This window comes from Aspergillus undulatus (genome assembly GCF_047715775.1).
Source record: "Aspergillus undulatus strain CBS 261.88 unplaced genomic scaffold BDV17scaffold_48, whole genome shotgun sequence".
Taxonomy (NCBI): domain Eukaryota; kingdom Fungi; phylum Ascomycota; class Eurotiomycetes; order Eurotiales; family Aspergillaceae; genus Aspergillus; species Aspergillus undulatus.
Genome location: NW_027396652.1, coordinates 1 through 16,608, shown reverse-complemented (window position 1 = coordinate 16,608; position 16,608 = coordinate 1). Strand labels below are relative to the sequence as shown.

The 16,608-nt window shown below is 49.4% G+C and overlaps 10 protein-coding genes across 10 annotated transcripts; 5 read left to right on the top strand and 5 right to left on the bottom strand.

Annotated features, from left to right (window-relative positions):
- Nucleotides 1-1,116: 1,116 nt before the first annotated feature.
- On the top strand, nt 1,117-3,207 carry BDV17DRAFT_165047 (cystathionine beta-synthase CYS4). The gene is made up of 4 exons (XM_073754724.1): nt 1,117-1,533; nt 1,594-1,628; nt 1,687-2,363; nt 2,415-3,207. Exons 1-4 carry the CDS (start codon nt 1,274-1,276, stop codon nt 3,042-3,044), a joined length of 1,602 nt encoding a protein of 533 aa, XP_073612722.1. The 5' UTR covers nt 1,117-1,273; the 3' UTR covers nt 3,045-3,207.
- Nucleotides 3,208-3,308: 101 nt separating this feature from the next.
- Nucleotides 3,309-4,551, bottom strand: BDV17DRAFT_270740 (signal recognition particle receptor subunit beta). Its single transcript, XM_073758713.1, has 2 exons — nt 4,191-4,551; nt 3,309-4,120 (listed from the first exon to the last, which is right to left on the bottom strand). Exons 1-2 carry the CDS (start codon nt 4,392-4,394, stop codon nt 3,371-3,373), a joined length of 954 nt encoding a protein of 317 aa, XP_073612721.1. The 5' UTR covers nt 4,395-4,551; the 3' UTR covers nt 3,309-3,370.
- BDV17DRAFT_270739 (putative beta-1,6-glucan biosynthesis protein (Knh1)) lies at nt 4,552-5,602 on the top strand. Its single transcript, XM_073758712.1, has 2 exons — nt 4,552-5,311; nt 5,400-5,602. Exons 1-2 carry the CDS (start codon nt 4,907-4,909, stop codon nt 5,421-5,423), a joined length of 429 nt encoding a protein of 142 aa, XP_073612720.1. The 5' UTR covers nt 4,552-4,906; the 3' UTR covers nt 5,424-5,602.
- Nucleotides 5,603-5,712: 110 nt separating this feature from the next.
- BDV17DRAFT_270738 (glutamate 5-kinase) lies at nt 5,713-7,335 on the bottom strand. The gene is made up of 5 exons (XM_073758711.1): nt 7,255-7,335; nt 7,006-7,193; nt 6,843-6,953; nt 6,697-6,792; nt 5,713-6,638 (listed from the first exon to the last, which is right to left on the bottom strand). Exons 1-5 carry the CDS (start codon nt 7,289-7,291, stop codon nt 5,820-5,822), a joined length of 1,251 nt encoding a protein of 416 aa, XP_073612719.1. The 5' UTR covers nt 7,292-7,335; the 3' UTR covers nt 5,713-5,819.
- A 182-nt stretch (nt 7,336-7,517) lies between these two features.
- BDV17DRAFT_165028 (mitochondrial inner membrane protease ATP23) lies at nt 7,518-8,515 on the top strand. The gene is made up of 3 exons (XM_073754723.1): nt 7,518-7,765; nt 7,841-8,100; nt 8,153-8,515. The coding sequence occupies exons 1-3, from the start codon at nt 7,534-7,536 to the stop codon at nt 8,378-8,380; spliced, it is 720 nt and encodes a 239-aa protein (XP_073612718.1). The 5' UTR covers nt 7,518-7,533; the 3' UTR covers nt 8,381-8,515.
- BDV17DRAFT_165025 (aurora family serine/threonine-protein kinase) lies at nt 8,396-10,022 on the bottom strand. Its single transcript, XM_073754722.1, has 3 exons — nt 9,838-10,022; nt 8,842-9,780; nt 8,396-8,787 (listed from the first exon to the last, which is right to left on the bottom strand). The coding sequence occupies exons 1-3, from the start codon at nt 9,931-9,933 to the stop codon at nt 8,650-8,652; spliced, it is 1,173 nt and encodes a 390-aa protein (XP_073612717.1). The 5' UTR covers nt 9,934-10,022; the 3' UTR covers nt 8,396-8,649.
- Nucleotides 10,023-10,254: 232 nt separating this feature from the next.
- On the top strand, nt 10,255-11,326 carry BDV17DRAFT_164983 (TIP41 family protein). Its single transcript, XM_073754720.1, has 3 exons — nt 10,255-10,680; nt 10,755-11,148; nt 11,204-11,326. Exons 1-3 carry the CDS (start codon nt 10,352-10,354, stop codon nt 11,315-11,317), a joined length of 837 nt encoding a protein of 278 aa, XP_073612716.1. The 5' UTR covers nt 10,255-10,351; the 3' UTR covers nt 11,318-11,326.
- On the bottom strand, nt 11,219-11,728 carry BDV17DRAFT_165019 (uncharacterized protein). Its single transcript, XM_073754721.1, has one exon. It carries the CDS (start codon nt 11,599-11,601, stop codon nt 11,335-11,337), a length of 267 nt encoding a protein of 88 aa, XP_073612715.1. The 5' UTR covers nt 11,602-11,728; the 3' UTR covers nt 11,219-11,334.
- Nucleotides 11,729-11,822: 94 nt separating this feature from the next.
- BDV17DRAFT_270733 (uncharacterized protein) lies at nt 11,823-13,112 on the top strand. The gene is made up of 3 exons (XM_073758710.1): nt 11,823-11,920; nt 12,037-12,436; nt 12,517-13,112. Exons 1-3 carry the CDS (start codon nt 11,855-11,857, stop codon nt 13,029-13,031), a joined length of 981 nt encoding a protein of 326 aa, XP_073612714.1. The 5' UTR covers nt 11,823-11,854; the 3' UTR covers nt 13,032-13,112.
- On the bottom strand, nt 13,113-15,876 carry BDV17DRAFT_270730 (bifunctional aminopeptidase/epoxide hydrolase). The gene is made up of 10 exons (XM_073758709.1): nt 15,319-15,876; nt 15,184-15,268; nt 14,897-15,119; nt 14,718-14,835; nt 14,547-14,666; nt 14,358-14,483; nt 14,287-14,300; nt 13,999-14,227; nt 13,459-13,946; nt 13,113-13,404 (listed from the first exon to the last, which is right to left on the bottom strand). Exons 1-10 carry the CDS (start codon nt 15,736-15,738, stop codon nt 13,278-13,280), a joined length of 1,950 nt encoding a protein of 649 aa, XP_073612713.1. The 5' UTR covers nt 15,739-15,876; the 3' UTR covers nt 13,113-13,277.
- Nucleotides 15,877-16,608: the final 732 nt, after the last annotated feature.

Here is a 16,608-nt window from a genome sequence, read left to right as displayed (position 1 = left end):
GTTGTTTCGGTCGCATACCCAGCATGAATCCACGTTGCAGTATGCATCATTCGCACAGAGCAAGGCTTTCAAATGCGTCTCAGAATAACACCGCAAATAATGCTTCCTTTTTCATGCTGGCTAGCCTCCTTTCTGGTCTTTGTTTGGCTAGAACCTCCTGTGACCCTGACCTGAACCCCATACGTGGAATAGGGGACCCAACAATAATAAGCACAGCCACAAAGTAGTTTAGGGGACGGGTCACCGGTGGGCCGTGGAACGGCGAGTGGCTGAGAGCCATGGAAAAGGTGCAGCAGTGTTGTATCTCCACTCTATCTTAAGCGCAATTTGAACGGTCACCGGTTGATTTTGAGACCAGATTCCTAAGTAGATAGTGTGTGTGACACTGTGACGTTGGTAAACAAGCGAAAGACAAATCAGGCTTCAGACCTGAGGAGCGGTGTTAAGCCAAGTATTCACTGTATTCGTCCATCTCCTTGTCTCCGCGGAGCTTTGCACGGAGTTGCTGCAGATTCCAAGCAAATATGGATACGTTGAGGTTGCATCGCCTCAAGAATCCCTCGGCCCTCGTCCAGTAGTTGTGTATAGAGTCCTTGTTGATAGCATCATCAGGGCACAGCTACCTGCGGCTTCCGGATGAATTGCTTTTTTGCCCTGCCTGCCTCCAAGCCACGATGCATTGCTCGAGGAATGATATCAGGATGCATGAAAGGAATGCGAGGTCAGCCTGCTGTGGCTTTTCCAGTCCTTTTTTTTTTGGGAGTGTTCAGGCACGCAGCTTCAGTTGCAGCCACAGGCCAGATCGAACGGACCATCCTCTGTTGTCGCACCGTCTTTCCAACGTCAAGAAGCTCTTCCATAACCGGAGAACCCTGCAGGCTCGCCTTTTCTGCTCGCTCAATTTTGGTGTTGGATTTGGTTTGTGGATGCTGCTCTCGCGACATATTGTTCATCCATGACAGCCTCCACAATCCTGGCGACAATTCTAAGTTGTCTTTGATCATTTTCGTGAGGGGCGTGTTAAGTAAGAGAAAGGGACATAGATCCGCATTGGGACTAGTCAGGACGACATCAGATGGCGGCAAAATAGCGAGACCCAAAAGTGACGGGCGGCTATCCTCGGCGGAGGGGCTTACTGCTGTTTTCGTCGCGACATTGAAGTTTTCACCATTATCTCTCAGAAGCCTGTCAAAAAATCTCTGTTTTGTTTCTTCGTATAACGTCACCAAGAAACTTCCGATCTTTACCTCCCTCTTTGTTGGTACAGGTCATAATGTCTTTCAAAACGACCCCCGCCATCCCTCCGGTGGCTCTCGATACCATCACTCAACATATTGGCAATACTCCTCTCGTGAGGTTGAACAAGCTGCCGCAAAGCCTCGGAATCGAAGCGACAGTGTATGCGAAGCTGGAGTATTTCAATGCTGGTGGAAGTGTCAAAGATCGGATAGCTCTTCGCATGATCGAGGAGGCTGAACGATCGGGACGTATTAAACCAGGCGACACACTGATCGAGCCTACTAGTGGTAACACGTAGGTGATCTGGTTGCCAAAGGATCTGCGCATAAGCGTTCTAACTTGTTTATTCTTCAGTGGTATTGGATTGGCTCTTGTCGCAGCCGTCAAGGGTAGGTACCACATCGCATTTGCGTCTGTGTCGCGCCCTAATTCATGTTTCAAATTTAGGTTACAAGACCATAATTACTCTTCCAGAGAAGATGTCCGCCGAGAAGGTCTCTGTCTTAAAGGCTCTCAACGCGACCATTATCCGTACTCCCAACGAAGCTGCATACGACTCGCCCGAATCCCACATCGGCGTCGCAAAGCGCCTAGAAAAGGAACTACCAAACGCGCATATCCTAGACCAGTATGGCAACGAGAACAACCCTTTGGCGCACGAATTCGGCACAGCGGAAGAGATCTGGACTCAAACAAAGGGAGAAATCAAGGCGATAGTTGCTGGTGCAGGTACTGGTGGAACGATTACCGGTCTTTCTCGCGGATTGAAGAAGCATAATTCCAGCGTCCTAGTGATTGCGGCAGATCCGCATGGGTCAATCCTAGCTCTGCCAGCTGCATTGAACAAGAAACATGAGAACGAGCCATACAAGGTTGAAGGCATCGGGTACGATTTCATTCCTCAGGTGCTGGATCAACACGCTGTCGACAAGTGGTACAAGACAGATGACAAAGAGTCTTTCAAGTATGCTCGCCGGCTGATAGCTGAGGAGGGTCTTCTGGTCGGTGGAAGCAGTGGAAGCGCAATCGCAGCACTAGTGCAAGCTGCCAATGACAACCAGTTCAAGAAGGACGATGTTGTAGTTGTGATTCTGCCGGACAGCATCAGAAGCTACCTCACAAAGGTAACGCAGCCCATTACTTGACACAGCAGACCTGATCCTAACTACATACAGTTCGCCGACGACGACTGGCTTGCCGCTAACGACCTTTTACCATCAATGCCAACTGAAGTCACTGTGCAATCTTCTAACAATGAGTCGCAAGGAAAGGGGGACGTCTTTGCCGAAACAAAGGTCAGCTCACTACGTCTGAAACCAGTAACGACTGTCCACTCCAACACCGCCTGCGAAACTGCCATCGAAATCATGCGAGACCGAGGCTTCGACCAGCTTCCTGTCCTTGCGCCGTCCGGCAAGAAACTTGTCGGTCTCGTCACACTCGGAAACGTCCTAAGCCGACTAACACACAACCGCGTGACTGGCAAAAGTCCAGTCGCGGACGTCATGTTCGATTTCCGTACCATCTCCGAGGTCGTTACGGACCCTCGCGACATGGGTCTTGCCAGCCTCAAACCCGATCAGAACGGCGAAGAGGTCCCCAAGCCACAGATCAGGAACCGAAAATTTGTGGAAATCACCCTGGATACGCCTCTGACTGTGCTGAATCGCTTTTTCGAGTGGAACAGTGCTGCTGTTGTCACCGAAAAAGATGAAAGTGGGACGTTGAGGCCCGTCGCTGTTGTCACGAAGGTTGATCTTCTTACCTGGATGCTTCACAACAAAAAGAACGGCGTGTCGAAATAGGTTTGGTTGGGCTTAGAAATGGTGCTTGGTATTTACCAACGCCTTTGATATCCCATCGGCTGTCTTTGTTTATTGAATCACGAGATAAATGGGTAGAGAAACAACCAACAGGGGATGCATTGGGCTCAACACCACCAGCTGGTTTGGCAGGAGTTACTTGGGTAGCATGTTTTGAGCACGGGTTTAAAGCGCTAATACACCATAGTGCGTATTCTACATGATTCAAATAAATGGCGTGAAAGCTGTGTTTGATATATATAGACTGAATGTTTTCAACAACCTGGTATCAAATTCGAAAATCTGAGAAGTTTTAACAGATTGTATCCTCACAGGCACTGGCCGATCCATTCTTCCCATCTCTGTACGCCAGCCCCGATCTCGTCTCCTTCGTCGCTTTTGACAGCTCCACCCACAACCTCAACGCTGACGCCAATTTCCTCCTCGAAAGACCTGAAAGTAAACGTGTCTCTCACATCGTAGCTGCCCAGAATGTCATCCTCCCCTTCGCCCTCCCCAGCATCAGCACTTGCATCCATAAGCCCCTTGCTCTTCGACTTGCGGATGCTGTCAATCTCAGTCTCCAATTTCTCACGCACTGAGCCTGGAGGCAGCGCTGTGAAGAGGTCTTGCTTATTAGCCGCGATGAGAACTGGGATCTCTGCCGCAGCTTTAGCCGAGGACTTGCCCCGGGCCAGGGCACGTTTCTGGAGAATCAGTAACACATCATAAAGATATGAAGCGGCATCTCTCAAAGGCTCAGCCTCTGATATAGCGGCGGTGTCGACCGTGAAGAGGATGCCGCGCAGCTTCGACTTGGTGTCTTTTGATGTGGACATTGATTGGAGCTCAGAGAGGCCCTGAGATGCTCGCAGCTTTCCATGACCGGGTGTATCTCTCACGCGGTACTTGATCGGATTTCGTTGAGCCTCTTTTAAGGAAGGGTCATTGACAGACCGGTATCTGTTGGATGCAATGGGAACGGAGACGGGAAGGCGGATTGTAGCGAAAGTTGAGGTTTGAGATGTGTGTGTCGGTTGTGATTTCGGCTTTGCGGCAAACGATGACTTCGCTTCGAGCTATATGATGCGACAGCGTTAGCCAATTGAACGCAATTGAGTCCGGCATTCCTGATTCAATGAGACATACCAGAGTCAGAAGAGCAGTTTTGCCCGCCCCGCTGGGGCCTAGAAGTAGGAAATTGCTGGACGGCGGAGATGCTACCGATCGGTAGAAGATAAGATGCAGTAGAATGGGAACGCCGAACGTGATGATCACCGCGATGGCAATGCCCAAAGGACTGCCTTCAAGCAGCTTCGTGGCTACTGTTTCGAAGAACTCGTATGCGTTCATGGTGAGTGACCGCTGACGATGGTGGTGACCGATGCGGGAAGCGGATGCGAAGAAGTAAACAAGAAGTCCAAGCCCCAACCATCAATCGTTCTTTGTTGAGAAGTAGCCTCTCGATCTCGTCTTCACCGTTCAAATTCCGAACCTGTTGGATTCGGTAACCCTACTCCGTCTTGTGGTGGAGCTTGTTTCCCAACGGCAGGTTGATCAGCGTCGGTCACGCCACCTCAAGCTCTGGGAGCTAGTTGGTGCCTTGCTACTAAGGCTGTCAAATCCGGGATGTTTTGATGCCTTGTTCCACAGGCCATCAACGCTCTTGAGGGCTTGCATACCTGAAGCTCCGAAGGGGTGATGGCAGGGTGAACAGGGCAGAAGATGAAAACAATGGAAAACAACTTCCTGGAGTGCACTCCACTCTCTACCTTCTACCTCCGACCTACACTCCATACCATTCCTTCTCGTCTTCTCCTGCCAGCCCTGCTGTTTACACTTGACGGCCTGGACTAAACGCCAATATGCGATTCAGCTGTACATTCCCGCTCACTTTAACTCTTGCCCTGGTATCGATAGTCCTAGCGAGCATACAAGGACCTGACTTGGAAGCTCGCGTTGTCGGAACACCAACCGTGAAAGAACCAGGGTTTCCCTCACCCAGGATGAACGACGATGACAATAACTTCAACGTTGAGAAACGAAAGCTTGCCACAGATCCGTACACTGTTCCTTATCCTGAGCAAACTGGTCCAACAAGATATGCCCCCTTGGCTAAGAAGCCTGGGACAGCGATTGCGACAACGGCACCCACACCTCAGTTCTCGGCTAGCCAGTACAAGATAGCCACCGAGTATATGAAGCCTGGGACTGTTCTGACGACTCTTACTGCACCTGAGTCAAAACCGATCACTATGATGGAGAACACGGTATGGTGTGACCCAATGATCTCTTGGATCTCCTAACCCGATGCTTGTTGAGCTTCATCACGAGGTTCGTGACTGATCATATCTCTAGGCTTCTCCTGCGCCACACCCCTAGATCGATGGCACACCAGTTGGTGTCGGATTGTCAGGAGCCTAGACCAGAGAACGGACCTGCGAACGGCTCAAAGTAGTTTCCGGCATTGTCTCTCGGCATCATGAATATCCGGTCTGTCAATCGTTCCTAGCTGGACATTGTCTTTGATAACGGAGTAGGGCTGTCAAGCAGACGTCTCCGGCCTGTATTTTTGATGAGCCGAACAAACTATCCTAGCCAACCTAAGGCCTGTCTCAGGTCTTATATACAGTAGGATAAGTATATCACAAAGAAGAAAGGTGTGGAATCAAAAATAGGTATCAATCGCTTTTGGCGTGGGCAAGTGTCAAAAATCTTTCATAATTGAGCGTGATATATGCAAAAACATGTCGCAACATCTATCGTCGTAGCTGTTCATCATTCTCCATTCTCAAAGAATGAGATGTTGTCCCGGAAGGCAACGTATTCGCTGTCCGCATAGCCTAGTAATGAGTTTATGTGTGTACTCCTGTGGCCCTTGATCCGGGCTATCTCGAGACTGCCATAATTAACCAAGGCGCGGCCCACCTCCTTCGGTTCTTGGCCAGGGTGAAGGAAGTCACCATTTAAAGCATCTGGAGATATTTTCTCTACGACGACCAAGCGGACCGCTTCTTGCTGTCCAAAGTGGCCGTCCACCTCCACAACGCCAGCTGGAAGAAGGCTCGCCTTGTTCTTCTGAAGCGCAACGTACGCGCCATGGTCAATATAGAGAGTTCCATGAGGCGTCAAGCCGTGCAGTAGCCAGAATGACCGCGACTGAATGGGAGTTTCCGATGGAAGGAAACGAGTATGGAGAGGTGGATTCAATGTCTGCAGGCTGGAAGGAGAATTCTCTGCGTCCGTAGAATCTGTCAGGGCCCTTCGTTTCAGTTCCTGAAGGTACTTCACAATCTCGTGAATATTTCCGGGCTTAGAACTCTTCGTGATAATGGTTGTCACGCCAGCGCTAGTTCCCAGTCTTGCGGCAGTGATTTTCGTGCTCATGCCACCGGTCCCGAGCGAAGAGCCAGCAGATGAAACGTCTGCTTCCAGCGAGTATATATCTGATACTACCTCAATCGGCTGTGCATCAGGGTTGGTGCGCGGGTTCGCTGTGTAAAGGCAGTCCACATCTGTCATAAGAAAGAGGTAGTCCGCCTTGACCGTTGCAGCAGTAATAGCAGACAGCGTGTCATTGTCGCCAAATTTGATTTCCTTTGTTAATAAATCAACATAAGCACGGTGCCACAATGGAGGTATAGATGGAGCATACCGAAACGGCCAGCGTATCATTTTCGTTGACGATTGGAATCACCCCCATGTCAAACAGTTGCGCAAAGGTGTTCTGGGCATTTGTATATTGGGTGCGCTTCTTGTCATTAGAGGAAAACCAACACAATTCTGGAAGCAAGAGCTTACATCTGCGATATCATTTCGAGTCAACAATATCTGGGCCACGGGAAGACGAAGGTGTGAGAATAGACCGTCCCAAAGACTCATAAGCCGGCATTGACCGACTGCTGCCAACGCCTAAAAAACTAAATTAGTCATCTACAAACAGTCGCTTTATGGATTTATATACCTGTATGCGAGGTAGATGTGTCGGTCTCTCGTCTTCGTCCATTCGCCGTAACCCCACACCAACAGCACCAGATGAGACCAGAACGACATTGTGGCCGTCGCGGTGGAGCTTCGCCGCCGTCTCAACAATGAGTGTTAGGATCGAGAGAATCGGCTCATGGGTGTTTTCATCGACGATTGAGCTTGTGCCTGTTCAAGGGACAAGTTAGAGCTTCCGTACTTTGCATGTTACGATATAGGATCCCCGCACCAAGTTTGATGACGATCGTAAGGCGTTCAGAGGCCATTATGGCTACGAACTCAAGTCCACTCGAAATATAGGCCAAAGACTCACACCACGCAATTAAGTATAAAAGAAAAACTTCTTCTGTTCGATTCTTAACTCATAGTTGACTTAACTCATGCCGGTCTCGGCGCATGAATCTTTTCTTTCTGCCGTGGGACACCGCCAAGGGGAAATGCGGAGAGAAATCCGCTTTTGGCCTGAAGCTCGATAGCTAATATCTACATCACAAATATCAAGAGCAACATGTCGGACTCACAACCATCAAGTGATAAGCCATCGGTAACCGCGACTGCCGCCGAATCCGGCTTCCAGCCTGGAGATGATACCTTTACACACTGGCGCAACATCTTCAACATCCTCACGGGGAAGATGTCGGATGAAGGGAAGGAGCAGTTTCGCGTTGCGCGAGATCTTCGGAATGAAGCGGCGGACTGCAAGCGCTGTGAAGATCAGCGAGACTTCTTGTTGCAATATAGTGAGCCCAACGCCGCTCCCGCTACCCCAACCCGGTTACGACCAAGCATGTGGCTAACAACGATACAACTAAAAGGTCCAGTTATCCGCTATATGAGTGACAGTATCCGGCAGCTGGGCGGCGACTTATCGAGCCATAATATATACTGCCGCCGATGTACGAATCGCAAAGCTGGAGGGTTCGATCCCGAATATGGAATCCTGGTTTGCGCGAATGAAATGAAAGACCAAGGGCATCTGGAGGATACGATGGCCCACGAGATGGTCCACGCCTATGACCATTTGAGATTCAAAGTCAATTGGGCAGACAACCTTAGGCATGCAGCTTGTACAGAGGTAAGATGGACAGCCAACATCTACAGTTTTGGAAGACACTAATAGCGACTAGATCCGAGCCAGCTCACTGAGCGGGGAATGCCGATGGGCCAGGGAATTCTTTCGACGCGGTCAGTGGAAACTCACACAACAACATCAAGAGTGTGTTCGACGAAGGGCTGTTCTTTCGGTGCTGGCACGACCGACATGCCAAGATAAAGCCCAAGCCGAGACCGTCGTAAATGAAGTTTGGGACAGCTGTTTCAGAGACACCCGGCCATTCGACGAGATTTATCGATAGATGTTCGACTCTTCTTGTAATAATAGACTCACACTTTCTCCCAGAGTTTGGTTAAGGCGTTACGGACTTTGGATGTACCATAATATATCATACTGGGAGCGCTGAAACGACCACCAACTACCTATCCCAAGCGGCTTATGCTGAAAAAGACGAATGATTGGGACCAAAACCAAGAAACCAACTAACGCCACGCTATGAACACCGTGAAAGCAAATGAGATAGAACCAGAAAATAGAACACCCAAGCCCCTTGCTAAGTGCGAATGCAGATCATGCTTTGGCATCTTTCGACGAACCTGAACTCCGCTTGATAGCTGATCGATCGTCCTTGGCGCAATGCTTGAGAATCCAGGGATGTTTTTGAATCTCGTCTAGCGAAATCCGTTTCTCGGGGTCAAGAACGAGCAGCTGAAGAAGGTTAGAATGTGGTATTGAAAACTCAACATAACTTGGGAAACTCACTCTCTTGATCAGATCCCGAGCCTCAGGGCTAACAAATGAGGGAACTTGCATATCTCCTCGCTGAATCCTCTTTGTTGTCATGACCGGAGTGTCTTCAAAAGGAGCTTCTCCGACAAGGAATTCGTAGGTTAGAACTCCTAAGCTCCACAGGTCGACTTTCTCATTGTAAAAGTTGCCCTGTGGGTTTGAGTTGAGCATTTCGGGAGGCAAGTAGTCGAGCGTCCCACACATTGTCTGTCGCCGGTTGTTAGGCGCATGGACACTCCACCCGAAATCACTGATCTTAATTTCGCCATGAATGCCGACGAGGATGTTCTCCGGTTTGATGTCACGGTGCATGACGTGCTTTTTGTGAAGATACTTTAGAGCTGAGGCCATCTGCGCGATATAATGCGCAGCTTTCCACTCGGGAAATCGGTGCTCTTTCCGCAGATGCTTGTACAGCTCTCCTCGGCCGGCAAACTCAAGGATAAGGAAGATACGCTTGCTGTCCTGGAAGTGACCGAAGAGCCTGAGAACATTTGGGTGACGCAGGTTGCTTTGGATTTCGATCTCCCGTCTAACTTGCTTCTGAACACCGCCCTGTTGTAGTTCTGACTTGTGTAGAACCTTGAGCGCACATACAAAGCCGGACGAACGCTCCTTGGCAAGATACACTCTGCCAAATTTCCCTTTCCCCAAGGGCTTTCCGATCTCAAACATTCCAAGGTGCAGCTTCCTGGGTGCTGGTTGCTCGTAGTCACCGTTCTCGTCGAGGTTGCGTAGCGTTGATGGGTCACGAGTGCCTTTTCCGGGAGACGGGGGGACGTTCATGGCATTGACTTTGTTGTCATTGGTATTCTGCAAGGCCAGCTTGAGCAGATTTGAACGGTTGGCACCGCTCGTTAGCTGTCCGGGGGCTCCGAGTCCAGAAAGGGACACAGCGGTTGAGAGGGAATTCTGGGACGGCAGTATTAGCGGGAAGCTTCGATTCTACACGAGGCGCAGCCGTTATACCTTGTGCTTGGGGTATCCAATACCCTTACTGCCAGCTCCAGCATCATCCTTAACAGAAAGGTGCTCAAAACGAGCTTCCAAGGTCTTGGTCGCCATTATTGCGTATTGCGTTGAGCGAGTGACGGGGAAAGGGCAAGCAATCAAAACAGGGGCTATTCTCAGTAGTGTCTGTCCTAAGCAAGCATAATTGAGGGATCGGGTAGGCGAAATTGAGGATTTTATCGAAAGCTCTGGTTGTCGAGGAAGTTCGAGGTTCGTGAGAAGTGAACGGGTGTTTATGGCGGCTTGGAGCTAGACTCGTCACCATGGCAACTCGTCGGACCGCTCCTTTCTCCGAGCGCCGCGGGGTACTGAATGCAGCTCCGCAGAGCAAGATGTATAGATTTGCGACATGTCTGAATGGATTATGACTGTTATCTAAAATACACTGACAAAAGCCACAAAAATTCTGAACTCTAGAGTCTCATAACTCGCAAATTCACATCTAAGCTATCCGCCTACATACACGAAAAACATGACCTCCAATAGCCGCACCGTGCCGACCGCCGGGGACACGGCCGCAGTGTCCCCAACCTCACAAAGACCTAATTCCATCACTGTCAAGGGCTTCAAGATCTCGACCCAGAAGCTGCCAATACTCAAAGCAGAGCCCATCGAAGCAATGACAAAAAAGCTTGGCATCGCTCCACCAGAAATGATATTCGGTGATAACTTCGTTTCGATCGAACACGAGAAAAGCGGGTGGGGAATCAACTTCAATGCATTTGATGCCTTGTATCGAGTCGATAAAACGGGAGAGTCCATGCTCAAAGTAGCGTACTCAAGAGAGTGGCAAAAAAGCAGGTAAGTTGTCCGAGTGACTTCGTGCCTCTTCGGGTAGCGCCAGGACAATCCTATCGCTAATGATTGAGGAACAGAGAGGCCACACATGAAGGTATAAAGGAAGTCGTCAAGCCATTTGATTGGTCATATAGTACAGACTACAAGGGCACCGTTAATTCCGCACAAAGCCATGGCTTCGAAGAAACCTCGAATCCTATACCGATCGAATTGCTGAAGCGCCCGGATCCGATATTGTTCTTTGACGAAGTAGTACTGTACGAGGACGAACTCGCCGACAACGGAATCACAATGCTGTCGTGCAAGATTCGCGTTATGCCAGGCCGACTCCTGCTTCTCTCGAGATTCTTCATGAGACTGGACAACGTTCTCATCCGGCTTCGAGACACACGGGTATATGTCGACTTTGAGAAATCAGAGGTCATAAGAGAGTATCAGGCTAGAGAATGCGAATATGAGACAGTCCGACAGGTCTGTATAAATTTCTCTGAACTGAAGAGCTTCTGTGGCTAACGCACCAGTATAGAACCTGGCAGGCGTTCGCGATGACATACCCGCTATTATGAGAGACCCAAACAGGCTTTCCGAGCTTCTCCCCATTATTGATAAGAAGCTAGAACAAGTCACTCTTGGGAATTAGTCCGACTTGCGGCAACTTTAACGCCACTCTGGAATGCCTTGCTTAAAGCAATAAGGTGGAAGAGTTCTTCGGTGACATGTAACAATCAGAATTTCTGGTGAGACATATAGCTGCAACATGCAGACCAGAATCCAGTATAAAGATGATACTGGCAAGCCTACTGCGGCGCATCCAGCTGGGCGTCCATACTTGGCAGGCCATGATATGGAATCACGCACGGCGCCATTGATAATTTCGTTATGGCGGCACACCAAGCGAACCATCTGAGAAGCCTGTAGGAACATACAGCTAGCTGTAAATGCAATACTTATAAGAGCAGAGCACGCATTGAGTAGCTCATTCTACCTGCGCAGTCACTCCGGTCTCTCGCTTGTATAGATTTGCGCCCGCCAATCAAGATGAGCGTTAATCCTGTGAGGCAGCAAACAGTGCAAACGCTCGACATCATTATTTTTCGTATCGTCAAGATCCAGCCTGCGAAGTAGATTGAAGATCGCTTGGGCACAATTCGAGTCAACAGATCAATTACTTCTCAAAATGCCATCCAGACACTTGAACAGCTTCTCGTTCCGAGAGTTCAGTCACGAATGCACCCGACTTCAGGTACTTTCCCACTCTTTTCCTCCAGCTGCGCGAGCAGCTAGCAGCTCGGCCTCTTCGGCACCATCGCAACTAACAAAAAGACCTCTCATTTCTGCCAACACTAATCCAGCATACAGGCGCAAACCATCAATCGATCTTCCGTACCATTTACGTCGACGCGACGCTCACTGAACACAGTACCCGCAAACCCGCGTGAGCTAGCTAGCAGCTCTCAGCTCCGCCTATCAGAGCTTCAGAGCAGCCCTCTCAGACGACGACAGGCATCGACACCAGTCTCCGGCATCAATGTACAGAGCTCTAGATCTGCTTCAGCAGTCTCACGACTTGCGAAAGCTGCCCGACGCCCCGGTGGAGCGGCCGAGACCTATGTCGCGTACGGAATGACACAGAAGCTCTACGAGGCTTGTTCCAAACCGGGCGACTACAGCATACCGCAGCTGAAAGAGAAGGACGTCCCTGTTCCGAAGACGGAGGCTGGTGAGGATTTAGGTGTGGGTGAGGGCTGGTGGTATCAAAGTTCGTTGTTCTCCGGATATACCTGCAATGACGTGAGCGTGAGCGTGAGCTGACCGGATGCTTCGTATTACTGCAACCAGGCTTAGGACTTGTTCCGACTTTTTCGACATGGTCCCAGATAACTTTTCTCAATATGTATCTTCTGACCGTTCGGCTGCGAGCACTGCCGAACCATGGGAGTTTCCAGACGTACTCGCGTCATCTGATCGACCACTTCTCGCACGATGCCGAGCATCGCATGGACGTTCTTCATGGCTTGACGAGCCGAACCATTAGAAATAAGTTCCTGAAAGATCTTTTTATTCAGTGGCGTGGCGTTCTTGCTGCATATGATGAGGGTCTCATCAAGGGCGATGCTGTCCTGAGTGCAGCCGTTTGGAGAAACTTGTGGAAGGCGAGCTATACGGGTCCGAATGGGGAGGAGATTGAGTGGGAGAAGGTTGCTCGTGTTGTTGCCTACATGCGGAGGGTGATCTCGGAGCTCTCCAAAATGAGTGAGGGGGAAATTGTCGCTGAGTTGGGCACACCAGGTTGCAAGCCTGGTGTATTTTCCCACTCAGTAGCAGATAAATTTCTAGTGGATGCGAAGCGATGATTGTGTTTGAAAGCAAACTAGGCGTGTTTCTGTGTTGAACTTTGTACGTTATAATTTGGGCTACGAGAAAAGACCTCACAATGTACAATATATGCTGAGCGTGGGAATGTTGTTCGACGTAGAGCTTGGATAACCATGTCGGTATTTGCACGCTTATATTTATAAAGATTCAGGGGTCCTTGGCAGGCTCTCTATGGGCCTCATTGGGCCAAACAGGGTAGCTTAGTAGTTGACGCAGGCGATAACTTATGCGTCTTTTTTACCGAACAGGTCTTTCTCGACCATACCCCGGCATATGGGGTGGTAGAACTCCTTATACTTCTCGAAGGTGTCAACCGCCACCTGACGGTCAACCTTCTGCAAAGCCCGATACCTAGCATCTGCGTTAGCTATGTTGGTCAACAGTTTGACAGGGAAAGGTTCTCACAAAGGCCGCACGAATTTCATTCTTCCAATTCTTCCCAGCAATTCCGTTGTTGGCTCAATCACACTCTTGTCACCAGCCTTGAGACCGACCTGGAGATAGAGGTTGGAAACCTCAATATTCTCACTCATGGCGAGTCCGTAGATATCGCCCATGAGCTTGGACAGATCAGCAGTCAGGGGTCGCTCGAAAAGCAGAACCTGTTCCAAGAAGACCAAGACTTGGTTTGCTGTCAAGTGTTTGATATCGCTCGGCTGGGGTTTGAATGAGGACTCAGGGAGGGACTTCCACTTCTTGGCCAGCTCATACACAATATCAGCCAGCGATGTGTCGAAGTCTGGCCTAGGGGGGAGACCAGGCTTATAGAACCAGGCGTCCCAATCAAGCTCCTGCAGAAGTTTCGAAGCTTCGGCATCCGTTTTGAAGAAATCCAGGAGTGTGGACTTGAATTCGTATGAGTCCACTGACTTCTCCTTGAACGTGGTGAAATACTTGAGGTGATCAGCATTGGATCTTCATTACCGAGAGCCTTTGGCAACCTACATGAGGGATGAATCGGTCAAATTCCTCCTTTCCGACAAGATTCTCCAGATGGAACAGGAAGGTGAACCCCTTCTCATATGGGACGGTCGAGAATGCATCATCCGGATCCTCTCCTTTGAGAGTCGGCACTAACTTCGTGAACTCGTGGTCATGGCCATAGTGCTCTACGGAATCTGTAAGAGCTTTCCAGCCTATAATAGCCGAGAAGTGCCGGTACTTCTCTCCGTGTCTGCAAAAGATTCGATGTCAGAACCCAAACCGGAAGCACGTTAGGATGACAGTACTCACATCGCAGCCAGTATCTATACAATGGTCAGCAGAGCTCAAGATTTTATAGCGACATCAACTCCAGAACTTACACGTCTTTCGAGGTAAACAGTCCAGCCTTCGTTGAGCCAGAAATGCTCCCATGAGGCACTGGTGACCAGGTTGCCGCTCCAGCTGTGCGCCAGCTCATGCGCAATAACATCAACATTCTCCCGATCCTAGCAAATGGAGAAACTCATTCAGCCACGAATAAAGAAGACCCATGTTTCTGTAGAGCCTACCTTTGAGATGATACTTGGCGTCGCGAAAGTGAATACCGGATTCTCCATACCACCATAGGGGAAGCTAGGTGGAAGAATCAGAACATTGTATTCACCCCAAGCATACGGGTAGATGATTTTCTATGCACAAGTCAATGACAAGGTTCATGAGGAATACGACTATAAGCAAACCTCTATCGTATTGATAAACCTCTCAGTGTCGGCCTCGAGCTCCCACTGGCATTCTCGAAGTTTATCAGGGCTGGTGGCAACAACGCTTCGAGGCCCAACAGATGCTTCTGCAATGTCACTGTCAGGTATTAGCGGGGACAGTGATCCTAGCGATGAAAATAGTAGAGGTTTTGACTCACCCGCTGGCCAAGGCAAACAGGTAGCTAGGAATAGGGACTTTCTGGTGGAACTGGTACAGGCTCTTAACGCCAGACTGCGGGGAACTCGAGGCGTCCCGAATGGACAGCCCGCTGGCAATCACAGGTAGAGGGGACGTAATATTGAAATCAAAAGTGCACTTGACATCGGGTGTATCTTGACACGGAAAAATCGACCGTGCATGGATAGCCTGGCACTGAGAAACTGGATTCAATGAGGATTAGCTTTCAGATAAGAGCCACAGGGTATGACTAGTGGTATCTCTTACACATATAAGGGTGTTTCTTGTTTGATGTTTGAGCCGGAGTCAGCCATTGGAGGGCAGTACACTTCTCCGTTGTTTGGACAGAGATCTATAACTGGTCAATGAACACAATTAAATAGGCCAAGGATTCCAATATACATCAACATCAATGATTTCATCAAGCTTCACGGGGTTCTCAAGATTGATCTTCAGGGCGGTGCCGTAAGGGCCCAATGGAGGGAGAATCTCCCACTTCACGGGTGACCCCGCGACCTGAACACCGCCAACATCCACATTGGAAGAGTCGAGAAGAATTTCCTTGGTCTCAGCATTTGTAGTGGACCGAAGCTTGTGGACGACATTCCCAATGAGTTTCTTTTGCTCAAAGAGGATCTCAAAGTTGGCTGTGGTATGGGTACAGATCCAATTGTTATAGTTGGACAGGGTATTAGGGTCTCTCGGAGGATTGATAAGCGTCGCCATGCTACGCGCACTGATGCTGAACCTAGTTAGACTTCTGGGATGATGGTTTTGAGTAGGAAAAATTTTCCACAGTCGAAGCAACAGCGAACGAAACATAAGGATTATTGATGGAGAGTGTTGCGGAGGGCACAGACTAGAAACTGTTACGTAGCTGGCGGGTGGATCCAGACTTCAAGGCCTCCGTCTGTAGCCGCCCCGTCACCTCAATTATATGTCCTACTACCACAGCGATACGGCACGATATTAGGTATTCTCAGCCTCTGGGGCATTCTACTCTTGTGTCGAGGAGTACTCTACCACGTTCTGCAATCTCAAACGGTAGAACCCTGGCATCCCAGTCAATCATGATCATGTACGCTCACAATGACACAATGATGTTACAGCGGCACCATCCGCACCCCAAACTAGCAAATTGGATTCAATACATCTTGGGGGATAGCTGCCGGTTTGAAAGCCATAATGGTCTCTTGATAATTAGAGGTGGCTGACATGAAATAGGCCATCTGGCGCGGCAGGCTGGGTAGAGGCATACCGAAGATATCTCACTCAGCCTAGCTATTCAGTATGCAGCTCTCTACTCCGATTCATATGATTAAGTATCTACTGCTAACGTAATCCACGGGCGAACCGCGCTTACGGGCGAACCGCGCCTTTTCTGCCACTTCCCCATGTCAACATCTTCAACGCGTTACCTCTTTACCAATTCTCTATAAAATGCCTCTATCTAAAGAATCCCGCATGCAGATGGCTATTGCTGCTTCAAAAACTGGAAAAATAAAAAAAATAAAAAGGGCTGCTAGGACCTTTAGTGTGCCTGAATCCACCCTTCGTGAGCGGCTTGCAGGTGTCAAACCACGATCAGAAACACGTGCCAATAGCCATAAGTTGACAAAAATTGAAGAGGAAATACTTGTGAAGAAACTATTAGATGCTGATAAACGTGGATTTTCAATCCGATCAGAATTT